At 46.4% G+C, this 15,779-nt stretch overlaps 1 protein-coding gene across 13 annotated transcripts in view; it reads left to right on the top strand.

Moving 5' to 3' along the window:
• Window positions 1-1,077: 1,077 nt before the first annotated feature.
• The window catches only part of PPIP5K1 (diphosphoinositol pentakisphosphate kinase 1), a 39,099-nt gene continuing 24,397 nt past the window's right edge, over window positions 1,078-15,779 (top strand). For 11 of the 13 annotated variants that reach the window (XM_075531517.1, XM_075531514.1, XM_075531511.1 and 8 more), the window contains exons 1-20: window positions 1,078-1,110; window positions 5,018-5,113; window positions 5,383-5,557; window positions 6,014-6,209; window positions 6,870-6,960; window positions 7,198-7,283; window positions 7,567-7,721; window positions 7,903-8,004; window positions 8,406-8,567; window positions 8,671-8,792; window positions 9,385-9,486; window positions 9,697-9,783; window positions 9,896-9,971; window positions 10,316-10,425; window positions 10,511-10,593; window positions 10,754-10,885; window positions 11,030-11,151; window positions 11,622-11,804; window positions 14,652-14,793; window positions 15,341-15,564. In XM_075531517.1, coding sequence (XP_075387632.1) covers window positions 5,411-5,557; window positions 6,014-6,209; window positions 6,870-6,960; window positions 7,198-7,283; window positions 7,567-7,721; window positions 7,903-8,004; window positions 8,406-8,567; window positions 8,671-8,792; window positions 9,385-9,486; window positions 9,697-9,783; window positions 9,896-9,971; window positions 10,316-10,425; window positions 10,511-10,593; window positions 10,754-10,885; window positions 11,030-11,151; window positions 11,622-11,804; window positions 14,652-14,793; window positions 15,341-15,564 — 2,322 coding nt within the window. In that variant the 5' untranslated portion in view covers window positions 1,078-1,110; window positions 5,018-5,113; window positions 5,383-5,410. Of the gene's footprint in view, window positions 1,111-2,014; window positions 2,198-5,017; window positions 5,114-5,382; window positions 5,558-6,013; window positions 6,210-6,869; window positions 6,961-7,197; window positions 7,284-7,566; window positions 7,722-7,902; window positions 8,005-8,405; window positions 8,568-8,670; window positions 8,793-9,384; window positions 9,487-9,696; window positions 9,784-9,895; window positions 9,972-10,315; window positions 10,426-10,510; window positions 10,594-10,753; window positions 10,886-11,029; window positions 11,152-11,621; window positions 11,805-14,651; window positions 14,794-15,340; window positions 15,565-15,779 lie in introns of those variants that run through there. The other 2 variants (XM_075531507.1, XM_075531519.1) reach the window with 2 other exon arrangements.

Genomic DNA, 15,779 nt, shown 5'->3' with positions numbered 1-15,779 from the left:
TCCTGACCAAGTGAAGATGCGAGGACAGCAAGGACAATAAAAATGTTTGAGAGTGCGTCATAAAGTTTGTGGAAAGATTCCATTATGTTTTCCATTTCCCTGAGGACTTTTTGAACCCCGTCATATACAAAATGTTTTCAGTACCTTTTAATTCCATTCTTATCTTAGAGATAAGATTATGGAAGCTGGGAAGATTTAAGTAATTTGTCTAAGACTACCCAACTATTAAGGGCAAGGCTGGGATTCAAAGTCATAGTTGTCTGACTCTAAATCTGGAACTCATAGTGACCTTCTAGAACAGGGTAGAACTGCCGTTGTGGGTTTTCAAGAGAATAGAAAGCCTCGTCTTTCTCCTGAGGAGCAATTGGTGGTTTGGAACGGCAGGGAAGTCGCACTTTGATTGGGCCGCTGTCAGGTGTAGCTGCCTGCAGGTTAGCTTGCGATTAGCAGCCCAATGCATAACCAAGACATCAACGGGGTTCTGTATAGGATCTCTATGACTCGGAACCTATTCGATGACAATTTGTGTTTTGAGGTTTTGTTTTGTTTTTAATCCGGAAGGGTAGAGAGCAAGCAAGGTGTGGGTGGAGAGACAGGGAATTAACTTGATTAGTCTTCCATGTTCGTTCATCATCTTATCGCCTCCATGCATACTCTGTTCTGTCCTTTACCTTTGTGATGATTTCCTTTGTTTCTTTTTTCTCTCCATGTCCCTATCACTCCTGTTTCCAGTTCGGCCTTCTCAAGCTACGTTTATTGGATCTTTTCGAAACAAACAGAAGATTCCGCTTTGCCCCCAGGACGTGCAATGGCACAAACGCGGACTTTTCCATTCCGCGGACGTCAGTGCCCCTAGTCTAGACGGAGCGTCTGCGTGAGCCTTGGCGACGCAGTAGGAAAGCCGAGGAAGGGAGGCATCAGGTTGCACTTTCCCGTCCGCGCCACTAGGGGCGGCCCTCCTCCGCGCAGGAGCGCCGGCCAACGCAGCCTGACTCGAGTCCGGCGTGCGCTCTCCGCTGATTGGCGGCCCCGCAGGGAAGTCGCGCTTTGATTGGGCCGCTGCCGGGAGTCGCTGCCGGCAGGTTCGGCTGCGCCAGCAGAGGGAGGCGGGTGAGTGAGGGCCGGGGGCGGTGGGGGAGTGGCTGGGGGCTGGGGGCGGTATCTGAGGAGGTGGGCTCGGCCGAGGGGTCTCCGCTGGGGTCCGGCGGCCGCAGCCCGAGCTTGGGGCGGCTTCGGAAAGCGGCCCTGCGGAGAGGCCTCAATGTCAACGGAGGGAGAGTGAGGCGGAGAAGGCGGGGGCGGGCAGAGTCGGGATCCCCGGGAGCCCGTTGCGCGGAGTCGATTGCGGGCGGTCTTGGTGCCCGGCAGCTGTGCGAGGCGAAGACGGACGGAGGAGGGTGTGCGAGGGCCAGCGTGAGAGGAAGAGTGGGGGTGAAGGCCACCCGGGGGAGGGCCGAAGTGTGTGTGTCTCGGGGGTTCTGCATGAAGTAGCGTGGGAGTGGGGTTCTGCGTGAGGAGTGGAATCAGCAGTGGGCAGGGTCAACTTGAGGAAGGGGAGTGCTTGTGATGGAGCCTGCAGAGAGGGGTTGTGTGCGGAAGGACAGGATGCATCTCAGGCGCAGGGAGACAGAGAGAGAGAGATCTCGGGCAGTTTGTGGGGGTGGGAGGGGTTCCCAAAGAGGGTCTGAGGGTCCAAAGAAAAGAAAAAAGATGTCACCTGACTCATGTCTGGGTTTGAAGGACTGCTTATACTTGGGGGATCTGTGCATGAAAGATCAATTGGATTAGCTGGATTAGGAGAGTCAGTGAGGCATGATGACGGTAAATTGGGGGAGGGGGGAGTCAGTATGAGGGAACTGATAACAGCCCAGGGATGGCAGTGCGCTCTGTCCGTCAGAATAAGGGTGTATGTAGATAGGGCGGCTGGGGAATCCTGGTAGTATGAACAGGGGTGGGGGTGGGGTGGGATGGGGGTTAACATTTAGCTGCTAACTAGGTTGGTCATTTGAACCCACCATTTGCTCAGGGAGAAAGGTGGGCAGTGTGCTCCCCCAAAGATGACAGCTTTGGAAACCCTATGGAGGCAGTAATACTCTGTTCTAGAGGGGGCCTGTGAGTTGGAATCGACTCGACTCTGGGCTTGGTGTGAGCGACTAGGAATTGCATCAAGAAGGAAATGAGGGGTCCACTGGCAAAGGTGAGAAGGAGACTTAATGGTGGTGGCCTGAGGAGTTTGAATCTCTAGGGTTTCCCCACCCTGCATCGCCGATGTAGGAAATTGGAAGCCTACTGCAAGCAGCCCTCAACTCCAGCCCTAAACTGGAAGGGTTTTACAACTCGAAGGAATAAAGAAGTTACACAGACAGAGGAAGTTGCTTTTATTTATCCTCTCTCTTTCTCCTTCTTTAGATCTTATTCAACAAAAATATTCCTAAGAAGTCTTTGTATGACCCTCCTGCCTTTTTCTTGCTGCCTTCTCTTCTTTCTCCCTCTTTCCCTTTTCTTCCTCTGCCCATGATTTTTGCCCACATTGATCCAGGCCTGAGTAAGACTGCCCTTCAGCCTAGTGTAGAAGCTGAGGCTTTTCTTTTGCAATTAAGCATTGGGGGACAGGAAAAAGGTGAGAAGGGAAGAGAAAACAGCAATGCCTCAGGGAACATCACATCAAACCCCAACACCTCTTAAAGGTACATCTAAATAAATCTTGGCTTACTTCATAGACATTTCTGTTAGGCTTCTATGTTTGCTTTGTTAACTTTTAATGTAGGCCTTTCATATGCCTTCAACCCCTTACTTGTAAGCAGATTCTTGCCCCTACTTCTTACCATCCCCCATTATTATACAGCCGTAATAATATTTTCAGGAACCTGACTGTTGCCCATTCACTCAGACAACCAGGAAGGACTTCATGAAAGAAAGGGCAAAAGCTTAGGAATCTTAGAAGATTCGGAGAAAGGATAAAGAGTGCAACAAAATTCGAATTGCTTAAACTTTCCTGGGATCTTGGGAACTCCACAAGCCAGGGAAATCAGGCCAGTTCACTAAAGAGACTAATTCAAAGAACTAGCCTACTTATCAGGAGTCTGTTAGACTCTAGACTCGTAGTGCACAACTGGAAATACTGTGTCTGAGGCGCCTGCTGCCCCTCCCCTCCCCCCTGGATGTTGCGCAATGAAGAGAAGACATGATGAAGACTAGAAAGGTCGAGGGCTATATAAAGGCTAACTACGACCTTCTAATCACAGCTGGACGTCTCATTTGTAATGGAAGGGTTTTAAATTAAAACAGGAAGCAGTTATTGAAGATTGTTTCTGAAAGTCCGTCAGACTGTAAATCCAGTTACTTAAAGAGTTCGAATCTTTCATTACAAAGTTACTGGTGTGTATTCATGAGAACTCTGGGAGACCACAGAAAATTGCTGATGTGTCTCTCTTTTTGGAAAATAACAGATACCCGTACCCCACAGTTCAGTCTTAACAAATGTTGACCCTTTATATATTTGCTTCAACTCTTTTTAATAACAGAAATAAGATCATGAAGTACCATTTGAATCTGACTCAATTCCATTCTTCGCTCTCCTCAGTGGTAATCATTTTGAAAAGTTTGATGTCATTCCAGTCCATGTTTTCATACGTCTACTACTTATGAAAGGAGCCCTCGTGGTGTAGTGGTAACAAATTGGGCTGTGATCTGAAAGGTCAGCATTTCAAAACTACCAGTCAGCTCCAAGGGAGAAAGACAGGGCTTTCTACTTCCGTAAACAGATTCTCTGGGAAACTCACGGGGATAGTGCTGCCCTACCCTATAGGGTCACCATGAGTCAGCATTGACGGCAGTGAGTACTACATGTGTGTGTAGTCATAAACAGTATGTAATATTTTAACCATACAAATGGATTTGTACTGCACGTATACACAATGTATCTTTGCAGCCTGCATTTGGAGACTGTTGTTAAATACTAGATTGTATTTCTCTATCGTTTTATTTAATGACAGTTGCGTTGTTTCCAGTTTTTTGTTGTTGTTTTTTGTTATTACCAAGAGTGTTAGTAACATCCTTGTACATGTCTTCTTATATGGGAGAGTTTTTCTCAATCAGGGGTTCTCAACCTCGGCACTATTAACACAGTGGGCTGGATAATTCTTTAGTGGTGTGTGTGTTGTGGGGATGGGGGGTAGTCTAGGCCTTGTAGAATGTTTAGACATACCCCTGACCACTCATTCTTCAAATTCACTGCTACCAAGTCACTGCTGACTCAGAGCCCCCACCCCCGCCCCATCCCACCCCCACCTGTGGGTTTTCTAGACTGTAACTTTATGGGAGTAGAATGCCCAGTCTTTCCCCTGATTTCTAGCTACCAGGTGTCAATAGTACCTCCTCAGTTGTGGAAACTAAAAATACCTCCTACCAAATGTCCCTGGGGGCAAAAATCACCCCCAGTTGAGCATCACCAAGCTAGTTATCCCCATCCAGAAGGAGACCCATTAGGTTGTTAGGACTCAAGATGTTCTTACTGACGACAGCTTTAAGAGGGGCTCTTAATGCTAACGGAGGTACTCTGGTCTAGATCAGTGCTGGGTCTGTAGTAGCAGGGCCTGGTAGAGAAAATGTTCATCCAGTCTGAGAATGGGCTAGCAATTGCAGCCTCCCAGTCAGTGCTAGACCTCTTTCCTTGAATAGATTTTCTGGGCTTGGACAACTGTTTCTTTTTTTTTCCTTTTTATTATTATTTTTATTTTTTTTGACAACTGTTTCTTAAGGTAAAAGGGCACACAGGGAATTTTAAAGTGAGATGGGAGTTTAAGGATCTGCTATAATGCTTAAAGCGTAAAGTGCCTCCCAGAAGTGTTTTTCAACTCAATCCCTGGTAGGGTTGAAGCCGGAGGCTAAGGGCAGAGGCAGCTGAGCACTCTAACTCCTTTGATCCTTAATGAAATCCGTAAGTCGGGGAAGGGTTAAGAACATTTTGGGATGCCTTCAACATTTGATATGTCACTGCGACCTTCTCTTCGGGCAGGAATCAACAGGAGCCTTCCATGAGGAACTGCCTCTTCCATTTGGGGCTGGATGTGAACTTGTTTCTTTCTGGCAGAATCAGGGACATGCCAGCACTGTAAGAATTAATCCCCCTTGTCCTCTGACCAGTGTCTATTGGAGGTCGGGGAGCTATGGGAAGAGAGGAGACTTTGCTTTTTCTCTTATGGATCTTTAGTCATAGCCCTCATGCCTCCTTTCTTGTTGTGCTTGTTTCCCATAACCTTATTCCCTATTTCCCCTAGAGCCCTCAAGTAGTTCCCACTTGGAGTCTTATTTCCCTACCTCATCCTCAACCCATCGCCAGGACACTTAGATTCCAGGCTGACAGTGTGCTCCCCTCCACAGAGCGGGATGAGTGGGTGCTCCGGTGGGGATGTGGTCATTGCCGGCCAGTGAGGGCGAGAGCGCCACGGCCCACTTCTTCCTTGGAGCTGGAGATGAAGGACTGGGCACCCGTGGAATAGGCATGAGGTCAGAAGAGAGTGACAGCGAGCTCCTTGAGGATGAGGAGGACGAAGGGGTAAGACCAGGGGAAGTGACGGAACCCGGTGGTGGGGCCCATGTGACGAAGTTGAGGTTTCATTGGATGAAGACATCTCTCTATTCTTTCCAAATGCATGAACTCTAATTTAGGCTCTTCTCTAACTTAAGGGGAGGGCCGGTGGAGACGGGTTACATGACATCTCTGTGAAACCCCGGCCCTTGTGCCGTCCTTATATTAACCATGATAGTTGGTTCTCATTCATCTGCCTGAACACACACATTTTCTATCGTGGAAAGTCTCCTATTTGGTAGGCAATAGAATCCCCATTCCTTCCCCAACCTATTCTGAATTTAGAGACGCAACCATGATCCCACAGTTCTGAAGTCCCAGCAGAACAACCCCGTGTCTTAAGAATCTGGGACACTGTTCCCTGATGGTATATTGGTATAGGTAGGAGGTTCCTGAGTTCCTGATAACACTTCCTTCCTGTAGCCTCCCGAACCACAGATCATTGTCGGCATTTGTGCCATGACCAAGAAATCTAAGTCCAAGCCAATGACCCAAATCCTAGAGCGACTCTGCCGATTTGACTACCTGACTGTTATCATTCTGGGAGAAGATGTGATTCTCAATGAACCTGTGGAAAACTGGCCATCCTGCCACTGCCTCATCTCTTTCCACTCCAAAGGTTGGGATCTGGGAGGGAGAATGGGAAGGAATGGTGTTGGAGATGCTAGACTGGGACTTGAGGTTCTTGCTGCTGTATTGTATTGATAAAGATGCCACCAATTCTCCCTGACACACTAGATAATAGTGTGAAGGGGTTTACTTTCCCTGTGTCTTGGAGGACTCGATGGAGGTAGTTTATAGCCCATGATCTAGCCCATGCATCCTCAAACTATGGCTGGTGGGCCACATGCGGCCCGCCGAGGACATTTATCCCACCCACCGGGTGTTTTTGCCCTGTTTTGTTTTTTACTTCAAAATAAGATATGTGCAGTGTGCATAGGAACTTGTTCATAGTTTTTTTTTTAAACTATTGTCCGGCCCTCCAATGGGTCTGAGGGACAGTGAGCTGGCCCCCTGTTTAAAAAATTTGAGGACCCCTGTTCTAGCCCTTGGACAGTTGTAGGGTTCTTAGAGTCTCTGAGGGAATTGGGTCTCTGGAAGGAACTTATAAATAATTTCTTCTTACTTTTTCTTGATGGCTGTCCTAGACTTTTGGGAAGATGGTAAGAAGGCTAGTGATGAAGTCGGATGGGTGGGAGCTCAATGTTAACTAGTAATCTTAATATGTTTAATAGTTCTTTCTCTTTCACTCTGTGGCCTGTTTCTTTCTTCATCCCAGGATTTCCTCTGGATAAGGCTGTTGCTTACTCCAAGCTTCGAAATCCCTTTCTTATCAATGATTTGGCCATGCAGTATTACATCCAAGATAGGTACAGCTTTCTGTTGACCAGTGGGCTTGGGGGCGGGGGAGGGGGGAGCGGGGCTCTGAGATTCTATCCCAGTCTTTTCCAGAGATGTTTAGGGAACTCACTCTGGGAGGGGCAGAGTCAAACAAACTTGCTTAATTTTTATACCATGCCCACTTGGGTTCTGTGCAACTATAATCTCCAGCCCTGCCCCTAGTCCTTCATCCCAACTCTCCCAGCTAATTTATTTGGGGGTGACAGGAGGGAGGTGTACCGGATCCTGCAGGAAGAGGGCATTGATCTGCCTCGATATGCTGTGCTCAATCGTGACCCCGCCCGGCCGGAGGGTGAGTACCTGGTTTTACCCCCACCTTCTCTGTCTTGCTGTGCATGACTCAGTCCAGTTCTTCAGCCTCTACACACTTCCTATGTACATTTATCTAAGTGGGACTTTGAATACTGGATTATGGGGAGAATTAGAACCATGGGTCCTTGGACAAAGATTTGGACTGGTAATAAAGATATTGTAATACCTATTACCAAGATAAGCTAATGGAAATGTGAGGGTTTCAGAGATTAAAACTCTGGGGAATAGGAGTTGGAAGTATTCTGTAATCACTTAACTTTCAGAATGCAACCTGATCGAAGGGGAAGACCAGGTAGAGGTCAATGGAGCTGTCTTTCCCAAGCCTTTTGTGGAGAAGCCAGTGAGTGCCGAGGACCACAATGTGTACATCTACTACCCCAGCTCAGCAGGGGGAGGAAGCCAGCGCCTCTTCCGTAAGGTGTGTGGGGTGGGCTGGGTAGGTGGGGGACATGTGAGCATTTGGGGAGTCAAAGAGAAGCATTTGAAGAATTAAAGAGGTAGAAGGCCAGGGCTGAAGTCATAGGGAGGGAAGCTGGAGGTTTTAGACACAAAGCGGAGGATGGAAGCAACATGCTTTCCCCCCTCTCTCCCTTTTGAAGATTGGCAGCCGAAGCAGCGTGTATTCTCCTGAGAGCAGTGTCCGAAAGACGGGGTCGTACATCTACGAAGAGTTCATGCCGACAGATGGCACTGATGTCAAGGTTATGGTGGATATAGTTTACAAATGCCTGCGTGGGGAGAAATAAAGTGTGAATGAGATTGGCTTTCATATTCAGATGAAGATAAAGCAGGGAGTGTTGTAGACATTCACATTATTGCTATCAGCACGGGCAAGGGTCACATAGAAAATGGTATAATGTTGATAACTTATTTATTAATAGAGACTACACGATAGTCGTGGAGTCCTGTGGAGAAACTTTCGTAACAATACTTCAGTAGTGCTCAGAAGGAAAAACAAAAGTCAATCTCATTCTTAATGCTCTGTGGTTTTTTTTGTTTTGCTTTTTTAATTCTGAAACTAGTGTCCAGAGCTAGTGCTCATACTGTCTTCTCATACACAGGGTGAGCTGTGGACATACTCAGTGATGCTATGTACCTGCAGGTATATACAGTGGGGCCGGATTATGCTCACGCGGAAGCCAGAAAGTCTCCCGCTTTGGATGGAAAGGTGGAGCGAGACAGTGAGGGGAAGGAGATCCGGTATCCTGTCATGCTGACTGCCATGGAAAAACTGGTGGCCAGGAAAGTCTGCGTAGCTTTTAAGGTGGCCGAAGGCTCATGGGGGTTTGTGGGATGAGGGAGAAAGACGGGCAGGAGTGTTGTAAGAGCGGCCCCTTCTATCTTCTTCTTGCCTCGCTTCCCTGCAGCAAACCGTTTGTGGATTTGACCTTCTTCGTGCCAATGGCCACTCTTTTGTGTGTGATGTCAACGGCTTCAGTTTCGTTAAGAACTCGATGAAATACTATGATGACTGTGCCAAGATTCTAGGGTAAGAGCTGGGGAGAATGGGCTTAGGGAAGATTGTGAAGCTGTTATTTTAAATATTGTAAAAATTCTTTAAAAGGGAAAGGATTTTGTAGCCCCTCATCTTCCCAGCATTGTACTTCCAATGATAATTACTATGAACAAACTGAACACAACAATGCTTCTTTCATCGCTATGTTAACAAACTATATTTTACATGTTTCATTTTACTACATGTGATCATTCTATAGATAATTGTTTTGTGCAACCTGACTTTACAAAGAATTTCATGGAACATTTAAAATATTCAAAATGATGTGAAGAATGATGAATACGTAATAAATTCATCTAAGTTGAAACTTCTAACTTAGGAAATAAAATATTAAGAATACTGTTGATGTCCTAATCTTCCTTGATTACATATCTCCATTCCATTTATCCAAAGTTCACCACGGTCCTAAATCTGAGGTGGCTCATTTGCTTCTATTTGTAGTAGATCTGTGGAACTTATTTGGAATGGTTTTAGACATTACATGAATGCATTCTCCTCATCTTGCTAGTTTTACTTAGTGTTATATTTGGGAATTTCATTCGCTTGTTGGTGTTTCTCCTTTTAGGAATACCATAATGCGGGAGCTGGCCCCACAGTTCCAGATCCCATGGTCCATCCCAACAGAGGCTGAGGACATTCCCATTGTTCCTACCACATCTGGTACCATGTGAGCAAAAGTAAAAACGTAGAGTAATCTACTTAAGGCTCTTGGCACTTCCTCAGACAAACCAATGGAAAATTCCTGACCATGCATAATCTGGCACTCTCCCCAACCTAACCAATAGTCTGACTCTCAGTTTCTCCTCTGCTCTGTGACATGTTACATAGGATAAGATTTGTCGGGTGGGGGAGGCTCTGATCACATTCCCCATCCTAGGATGGAGCTTCGTTGTGTCATTGCAATTATCCGTCATGGAGATCGTACCCCCAAACAGAAAATGAAGATGGAAGTGACACACTCAAGGTAGGAAGGATGTCCTAGTTAGATAATAGATGTTGATGGTGGGGAGATGACCAGAGGCATCTCCCAGAGGCTTTGTCTGGCCCCACACTGACACTTCTCCTTACTTCTTCAGATTTTTTACTCTATTTGAAAAACATGGTGGCTACAAGACAGGGAAATTAAAATTAAAACGACCTGAGCAGCTACAGGTAAGGTGGTGAATTGGGAAGAGCAGTGCTATGGAAAACATAACTCACTGCCATTGAGTAGATGTTGACTCAAAGTGACTATAGAACAGCATAGAACTGCCCCTGCGGGTATCCGAGACTAACTTTTTACGGAAGTAGAAAGGCCCCTCTTTCCCCCAAGGAGCAACTAGTGGTTTTGAACTGCTGACCTTGCTGTTAGTAGCCCAGTATATAGGCATTACGACACTAGGGCTCTTCACATTGGAAAATATAAGGTGTATGCAATAGAAACCTCCATTAGAGACTTGGTAGGAGAAGACCACAGGGCTTGGCTTCCTACATGAATGCCCTAATATTTCTTCCAGGAGGTGCTGGACATCACACGGCTGCTGTTGACTGAGCTGGAGAAAGAGCCAGGTGGTGAGATCGAGGAGAAGACTGGGAAACTGGAGCAACTGAAGTCTGTGCTAGAGATGTGAGAAGGGAAATGGGAAAGGGGAGCCAGTAACAGTGAGAATTGTCTGGCAGGAAAGGCAGTAAATGGGGACTTTGTCCTGCAGGTATGGTCACTTCTCCGGCATCAACCGGAAGGTGCAGTTAACTTACTACCCTCATGGAGTAAAAGCTTCTAATGAAGGGCAGGGTAAGATATTAATACCCCATTCCTATTACCCCTCACATCTTTATTCTTGAACTGTTCAATTGCCTCCAGCCCCTTTCTGGTCTCCTCAAAAGACTTAACGTTAGATGTCCCCACTATTTACCTTAGATCTGGACCTTTTCATCACCCCTTATTCTCTCAGATCCACAGCAAGAGAGTCCGGCTCCATCTCTACTCTTGGTCCTGAAGTGGGGTGGAGAACTGACTCCTGCTGGTCGTGTGCAGGCTGAGGAGCTGGGGCGAGCTTTCCGCTGCATGTACCCTGGAGGACAGGGTAAGTGTTTTGGAGGGTAACTACCTAGCAGAGCTGGACTAAGACTGAGAATGAGTTGGGGGAAATAGGGGAGTTAAAGGGGAATGCATGTTTAAATATGGCTATTTATAACCGCTCATGTATGGTCCCCTGTATTGCGCCCAGGTGACTATGCTGGCTTTCCCGGATGTGGGCTGCTTCGTCTTCATAGCACTTTTCGCCATGACCTCAAGATCTATGCTTCTGATGAGGGCCGTGTCCAGATGACTGCTGCTGCCTTTGCTAAGGTACACACTACCTTTCTCGTACAACCCGAGCTTACATTAGGTAGCAAAACACATTGTTTAGAGTAGGGATGGGCCTAGTCTCATGTCTGGCCTGAGAACCATATTAGGCCTGAGACGACACGTACCTCCTAACGAGAAGCAGTTCTAGCTATCATATAAGGCGTGAGTTAATTAAATGTTTGACCAGGGTCTGGCCCACAAATGATGTCATATATATATCCAAATTGGCCCTTGGCAGGAAAAAAAAAATCTCCACCCCTGGCTTAGACCATGAGTTGGAAAATTTCAGGGTGTTGTATACCAACTCAGAAGTTTCTGCTTGTACCTGCTCCATTTGATACTCCTGAGAATGAATAGGCCCCTTGGTGTCTATTCCAGCTCCCCAGGTGTGTTCTGCTTTGATAGCTGGAACCTGCAAGGTCTAAGGGAACGAGCTGGAAAGGCCATGAGCAAACCTCTTTCCCCTCCAGGGCCTTCTGGCTCTAGAAGGAGAGTTGACACCCATCTTGGTACAAATGGTGAAGAGCGCCAACATGAACGGGCTCCTGGACAGTGACAGCGATTCCTTGAGCAGCTGCCAGCACCGAGTGAAGGCTCGACTGCACCATATTTTACAGCAGGATGCACCCTTTTGCCCTGAAGACTACGACCAGGTCAGCCGCTCCCTATGTCTCTGCCCCAGATATCCCAGATCCCAAATTCCAGGAGTTTAAAACAACCGAGCTGACTGTGTGTCAGCCACTGTTCTGGGTGCTGCACATACATGATCTCAGTTAGTCCTCATGACAGTCCTAGGGGGTCAGTACAGGTTGATCGTGTCTTATCCGTGACTCCGGAAACTGAACAGATATTTGTAAGTTTGACATCAAAGCTCACTTGGTGGCAAAACCTGGCATGGTCTCTCCTGTCCCGGGGCTATTTATAATTTTATTCTTATCCCACGTAGTGTCGTCACGTATTTTGCTGTAGAAATTTTAGTGTAGCTGATCATGCCCTGGACCCTGCTAGAAGTACATATCTATTTTATGTGTTGTTTTAACTTGCTGAAGTCCAAAAAATTCTCAGTTCCCAAACACAGCTGGTTCCAAGGATTTTGAAGAAAAGAATGCTCCCTACAGCCATCTAAAAAAACTAAAGTTTTAGTATCCTCAAAAAGAGAATAATATTATTATCTCTCATAGGGAAGGGGTCAACTGAGCCGAGGACTGTGAGAGATAATAAAATGCTTGTAGTTTTAAGTTAATTTGGGGTCTCTCATGAGGTTTGATTCAGACCAGCATCCAGAGGCTTCACTGGGATGCTGGAATATCCTCTCTCTCTCTCTCTCTCTCTCTCTCTCTCTCTCTCTCTCTCTCTCTCTCTCTCTGTCTCTCTCTCTCTCGATGCTCTCCACGTAGTTTCAGAGTCCCTCCTCTCCCTCTGTTTCCTGTTCTGTGTGGTTCCTCCCACACGACAGCTTCCCGAACCAAACTCTAACTCTACACAACAGAGGAGAACTCCCCCATCGGGATCCGAAGGCTGTAACCTTTAGGCTGGTTACTTCAAACTGTCAGACTTTGGGTTTTCAGTCAAGCTCTTAACGACGGGGCCACCAGCGCTCCGGATGGTACTTCCCAACGGCCATTAAGATGATGCAGGGAAAAAAAAAAAAAAAAAAATTAAAAAAAAAAAAAAGATGATGCAGGGAAAAAAGATGACTCAGCTCATAGCAGTCATATATGTGTACATATCTATCTATCTCTCTATCTATCTAAATATATAAACAGCTACCTGTCTTTCTCTTCAGGGGCAGGTCGCCTTATCTTTCTCCCGTGGAGGACATGGCGGTTTCGAGCCATTTGAACACTGGCCTTGCTTAACAGTCAGCCGGCAGCGTCACCAGGTCTCTCTGATGGTAGCTGACGGTTCTCCCAAACCACAAATGCAGAAACTTCCAGGAGTCCTTAAAGTATAGGCTCAGAAGTAGCACCTCACAACATTGTTTGTCTGTGTTCATTACAAAACAAACCTTTTTATTGTGAAGTAGGTGAAGATTTACAGAACGAGTCTTCATTTTTCCAGTGAACAATTTTGTTTCAGCTCATTCATTACAGTCCCTTTAATGTAACATCGCCTACTCCATCTCCTCTCTCTGTTTCCTGTTTCCATTTCTCTTTCTTTCCTTCTTAACTTTGTCCTTGGGCGAATGCTGCCCCTTTTTCTCTTTTTTTGCAAATGGTTGCTTATTCCAAGGTGCATACTTCACAAGTGTTGTTGTTCATGTCACAGACCTCTCTTTTGGTTGAAAACGGAGTCACGTATCTCTTGTTACTTTTTATTGGGGAAGCGGTTACTGGGCTAGCCCAGATAACAAGGAGATTAGAGGGTGACAAAGACTCAATGGCTCTTTTTAATCCAGAACAAGGGTTAGGAACCTCTACAACTTTCCCCTTATTTTACAGCTGAGGGATCCTAAACTCAGAAGAATTTAAGCAACATTCTCTAAAGTGAACCAGATAGTGTGAACCCAGAGAGTTTGACTCCGCAGATCAGGCTGTAACTATTTCAGTGCAGTAGCTCACAGTAAGAATCACAGTGGATGCCGACACCCAATGTAGTCATCCTTTTTCCTGTGTACCTCTCAGCAATTGCTGAGCGTGAGGTTCCCTGGCCTTCCCCTCTAGAATAGGGAACGGGCCCAGAGCCTTTTAGGGCTTTAACAGGGAAATGGATGAGTGTCTACACAAGTTCAAGAACATTCCTTTTTTCCTGTAGGGAGCTGTTCCAACTCCAGGATGTTGAGGAAATTCCTTATTTCAGGTCCCATCCTAGAATTCAGACTTAGCCTTATATCAGCATCATGTGGATCTGACTGAGAATGATCCAGGCCATGATTGACAAGAGATCATTTGCTAGATAATTGCTTTCTACCCACAATTCTCTGATGAGTCATTGCCTAGGCCTCTGAGAAGGCTTGATAAAGGACCAGATTTTATTTTCAAGGCACTTTTCCCTTTCTCCCTAATCCCTTTGCTAGCAAAAATGGCGCTTGTTAGAACCTACATAGAATGTGCGTATTTCACGCTTAGCCTCTTTCCCTCCCCATGTGGTGGTGCCCTTCATGCACTGTGGAGGCCCCCAAAGCTTCACCTGGGGCCCTGTTCTGTGACAGCACCTCTGTTCTAGGTTCAGGCTATCTTCTTGTCCAGAGGAACAGGAAAATCTTGTCTCTAACATGCATCCGTGACAACATTTTAGGGTCGTTTTGAGAAATTTTGGTTTAGTCCTTATTCCCTAGTGTTTCCATGTATATTTTGGAATCTCTGATGAGAAAAGACCACTAGACTCCCAGACATTTCTAACATCAGCTTCTCAACTGCTAAAGCAGTCCTCTCATCTGAGCTACTGTATTCCCAGTGACCTGATACTGAGCCAACCCACAGCTCGTTGTAATAAGCTCACGGGAGCCCGGGCAGCTGTCACTGAGCCCGCAGTGGTTTTCTTCTCTCTGTTTCCCGTAGCTGGCTCCCACCGGCAGCACGTCCCTCCTGAACTCCATGGCGGTCATCCAGAATCCCGTAAAAATCTGTGATCAGGTATTTGCCCTGATTGAAAACCTTACCCACCAGATCCGGGAAAGGATGCAGGACCCCAACTCTGTAGGTGGGTATGCATATTGCTACCTTTCTTTTCCTTCAGGGTCTCAGGTATGAATGTGTTTCTCAGGTATTCTGTCTCATCTCTTAAGTATCAGAGACAAGAAAATTTTACCTTTCTGGTTCTACTTCCGAGTTCTCAGGGCCTTTAGTTAGAAATAAAATCTTTTCTTTTCTCATTTTTTAATTTCTCAAATTGTGATTTGGACAAAAGTTTTAAATGAAAATTGGCTATTTAACAGTTCATACACATTTTGGTTTTATATTGATTGCTGTCTCCATAATATATCATACTCATTTCAATTCCTCCCCGTGTTTACTGTTTCCACTCCTGTCCTATCTCTTCCTGCCGCTGAGCTTATCTCTGGGTAAATGCTGACTGACTGTTCGACAGAATGCATGCCACCTTGGTTTATTTTCACCTCACAGGCCTGTCTTTCACTTGGCTGAAAGTCGAGGCATGGAAGTGAGTTCAGTTCTAGGCCTAAAGAGTGTCTAAGGGTCACCGTCTCAGAATAGAGGTAAAACATTTCCTCTGCCCACCTGCCTTCCAGACCTGCAACTCTACCACAGTGAGACACTGGAGCTGATGCTGCAGCGTTGGAGCAAGCTGGAGCGTGATTTCCGACAGAAGAGTGGGCGCTATGACATCAGTAAGATCCCTGATATTTACGACTGTGTCAAGTATGATGTGCAGCACAATGGAAGTCTGGGACTTGAAGGCACAGCAGAATTGCTCCGTCTCTCGAAGGCACTGGCCGATGTGGTCATTCCCCAGGTATGCCTCATACGAGGTGTCTTAGTTATCTAGTGCCGCTGCAACAGAAATACCACAGTAGATGGCTTTAACAAACTGAAGTGTATTTTTGCATAGTTTGGGGGCAGACATCTGAGTTTGGAGCACTGACTTGAAGGGAAGGCATTCTCTCGGTCAGCTCTGGAAGGGTTTCTCCCTGGTTCCTTCAAGATTTCCATGTATCTTGGCATCTCTCT

This window comes from Tenrec ecaudatus, chromosome 14 (genome assembly GCF_050624435.1).
Source record: "Tenrec ecaudatus isolate mTenEca1 chromosome 14, mTenEca1.hap1, whole genome shotgun sequence".
NCBI lineage: Eukaryota > Metazoa > Chordata > Mammalia > Afrosoricida > Tenrecidae > Tenrec > Tenrec ecaudatus.
Note: the sequence above shows the minus strand (reverse complement) of the source record. Positions and strands in the feature narration are given on the sequence as shown.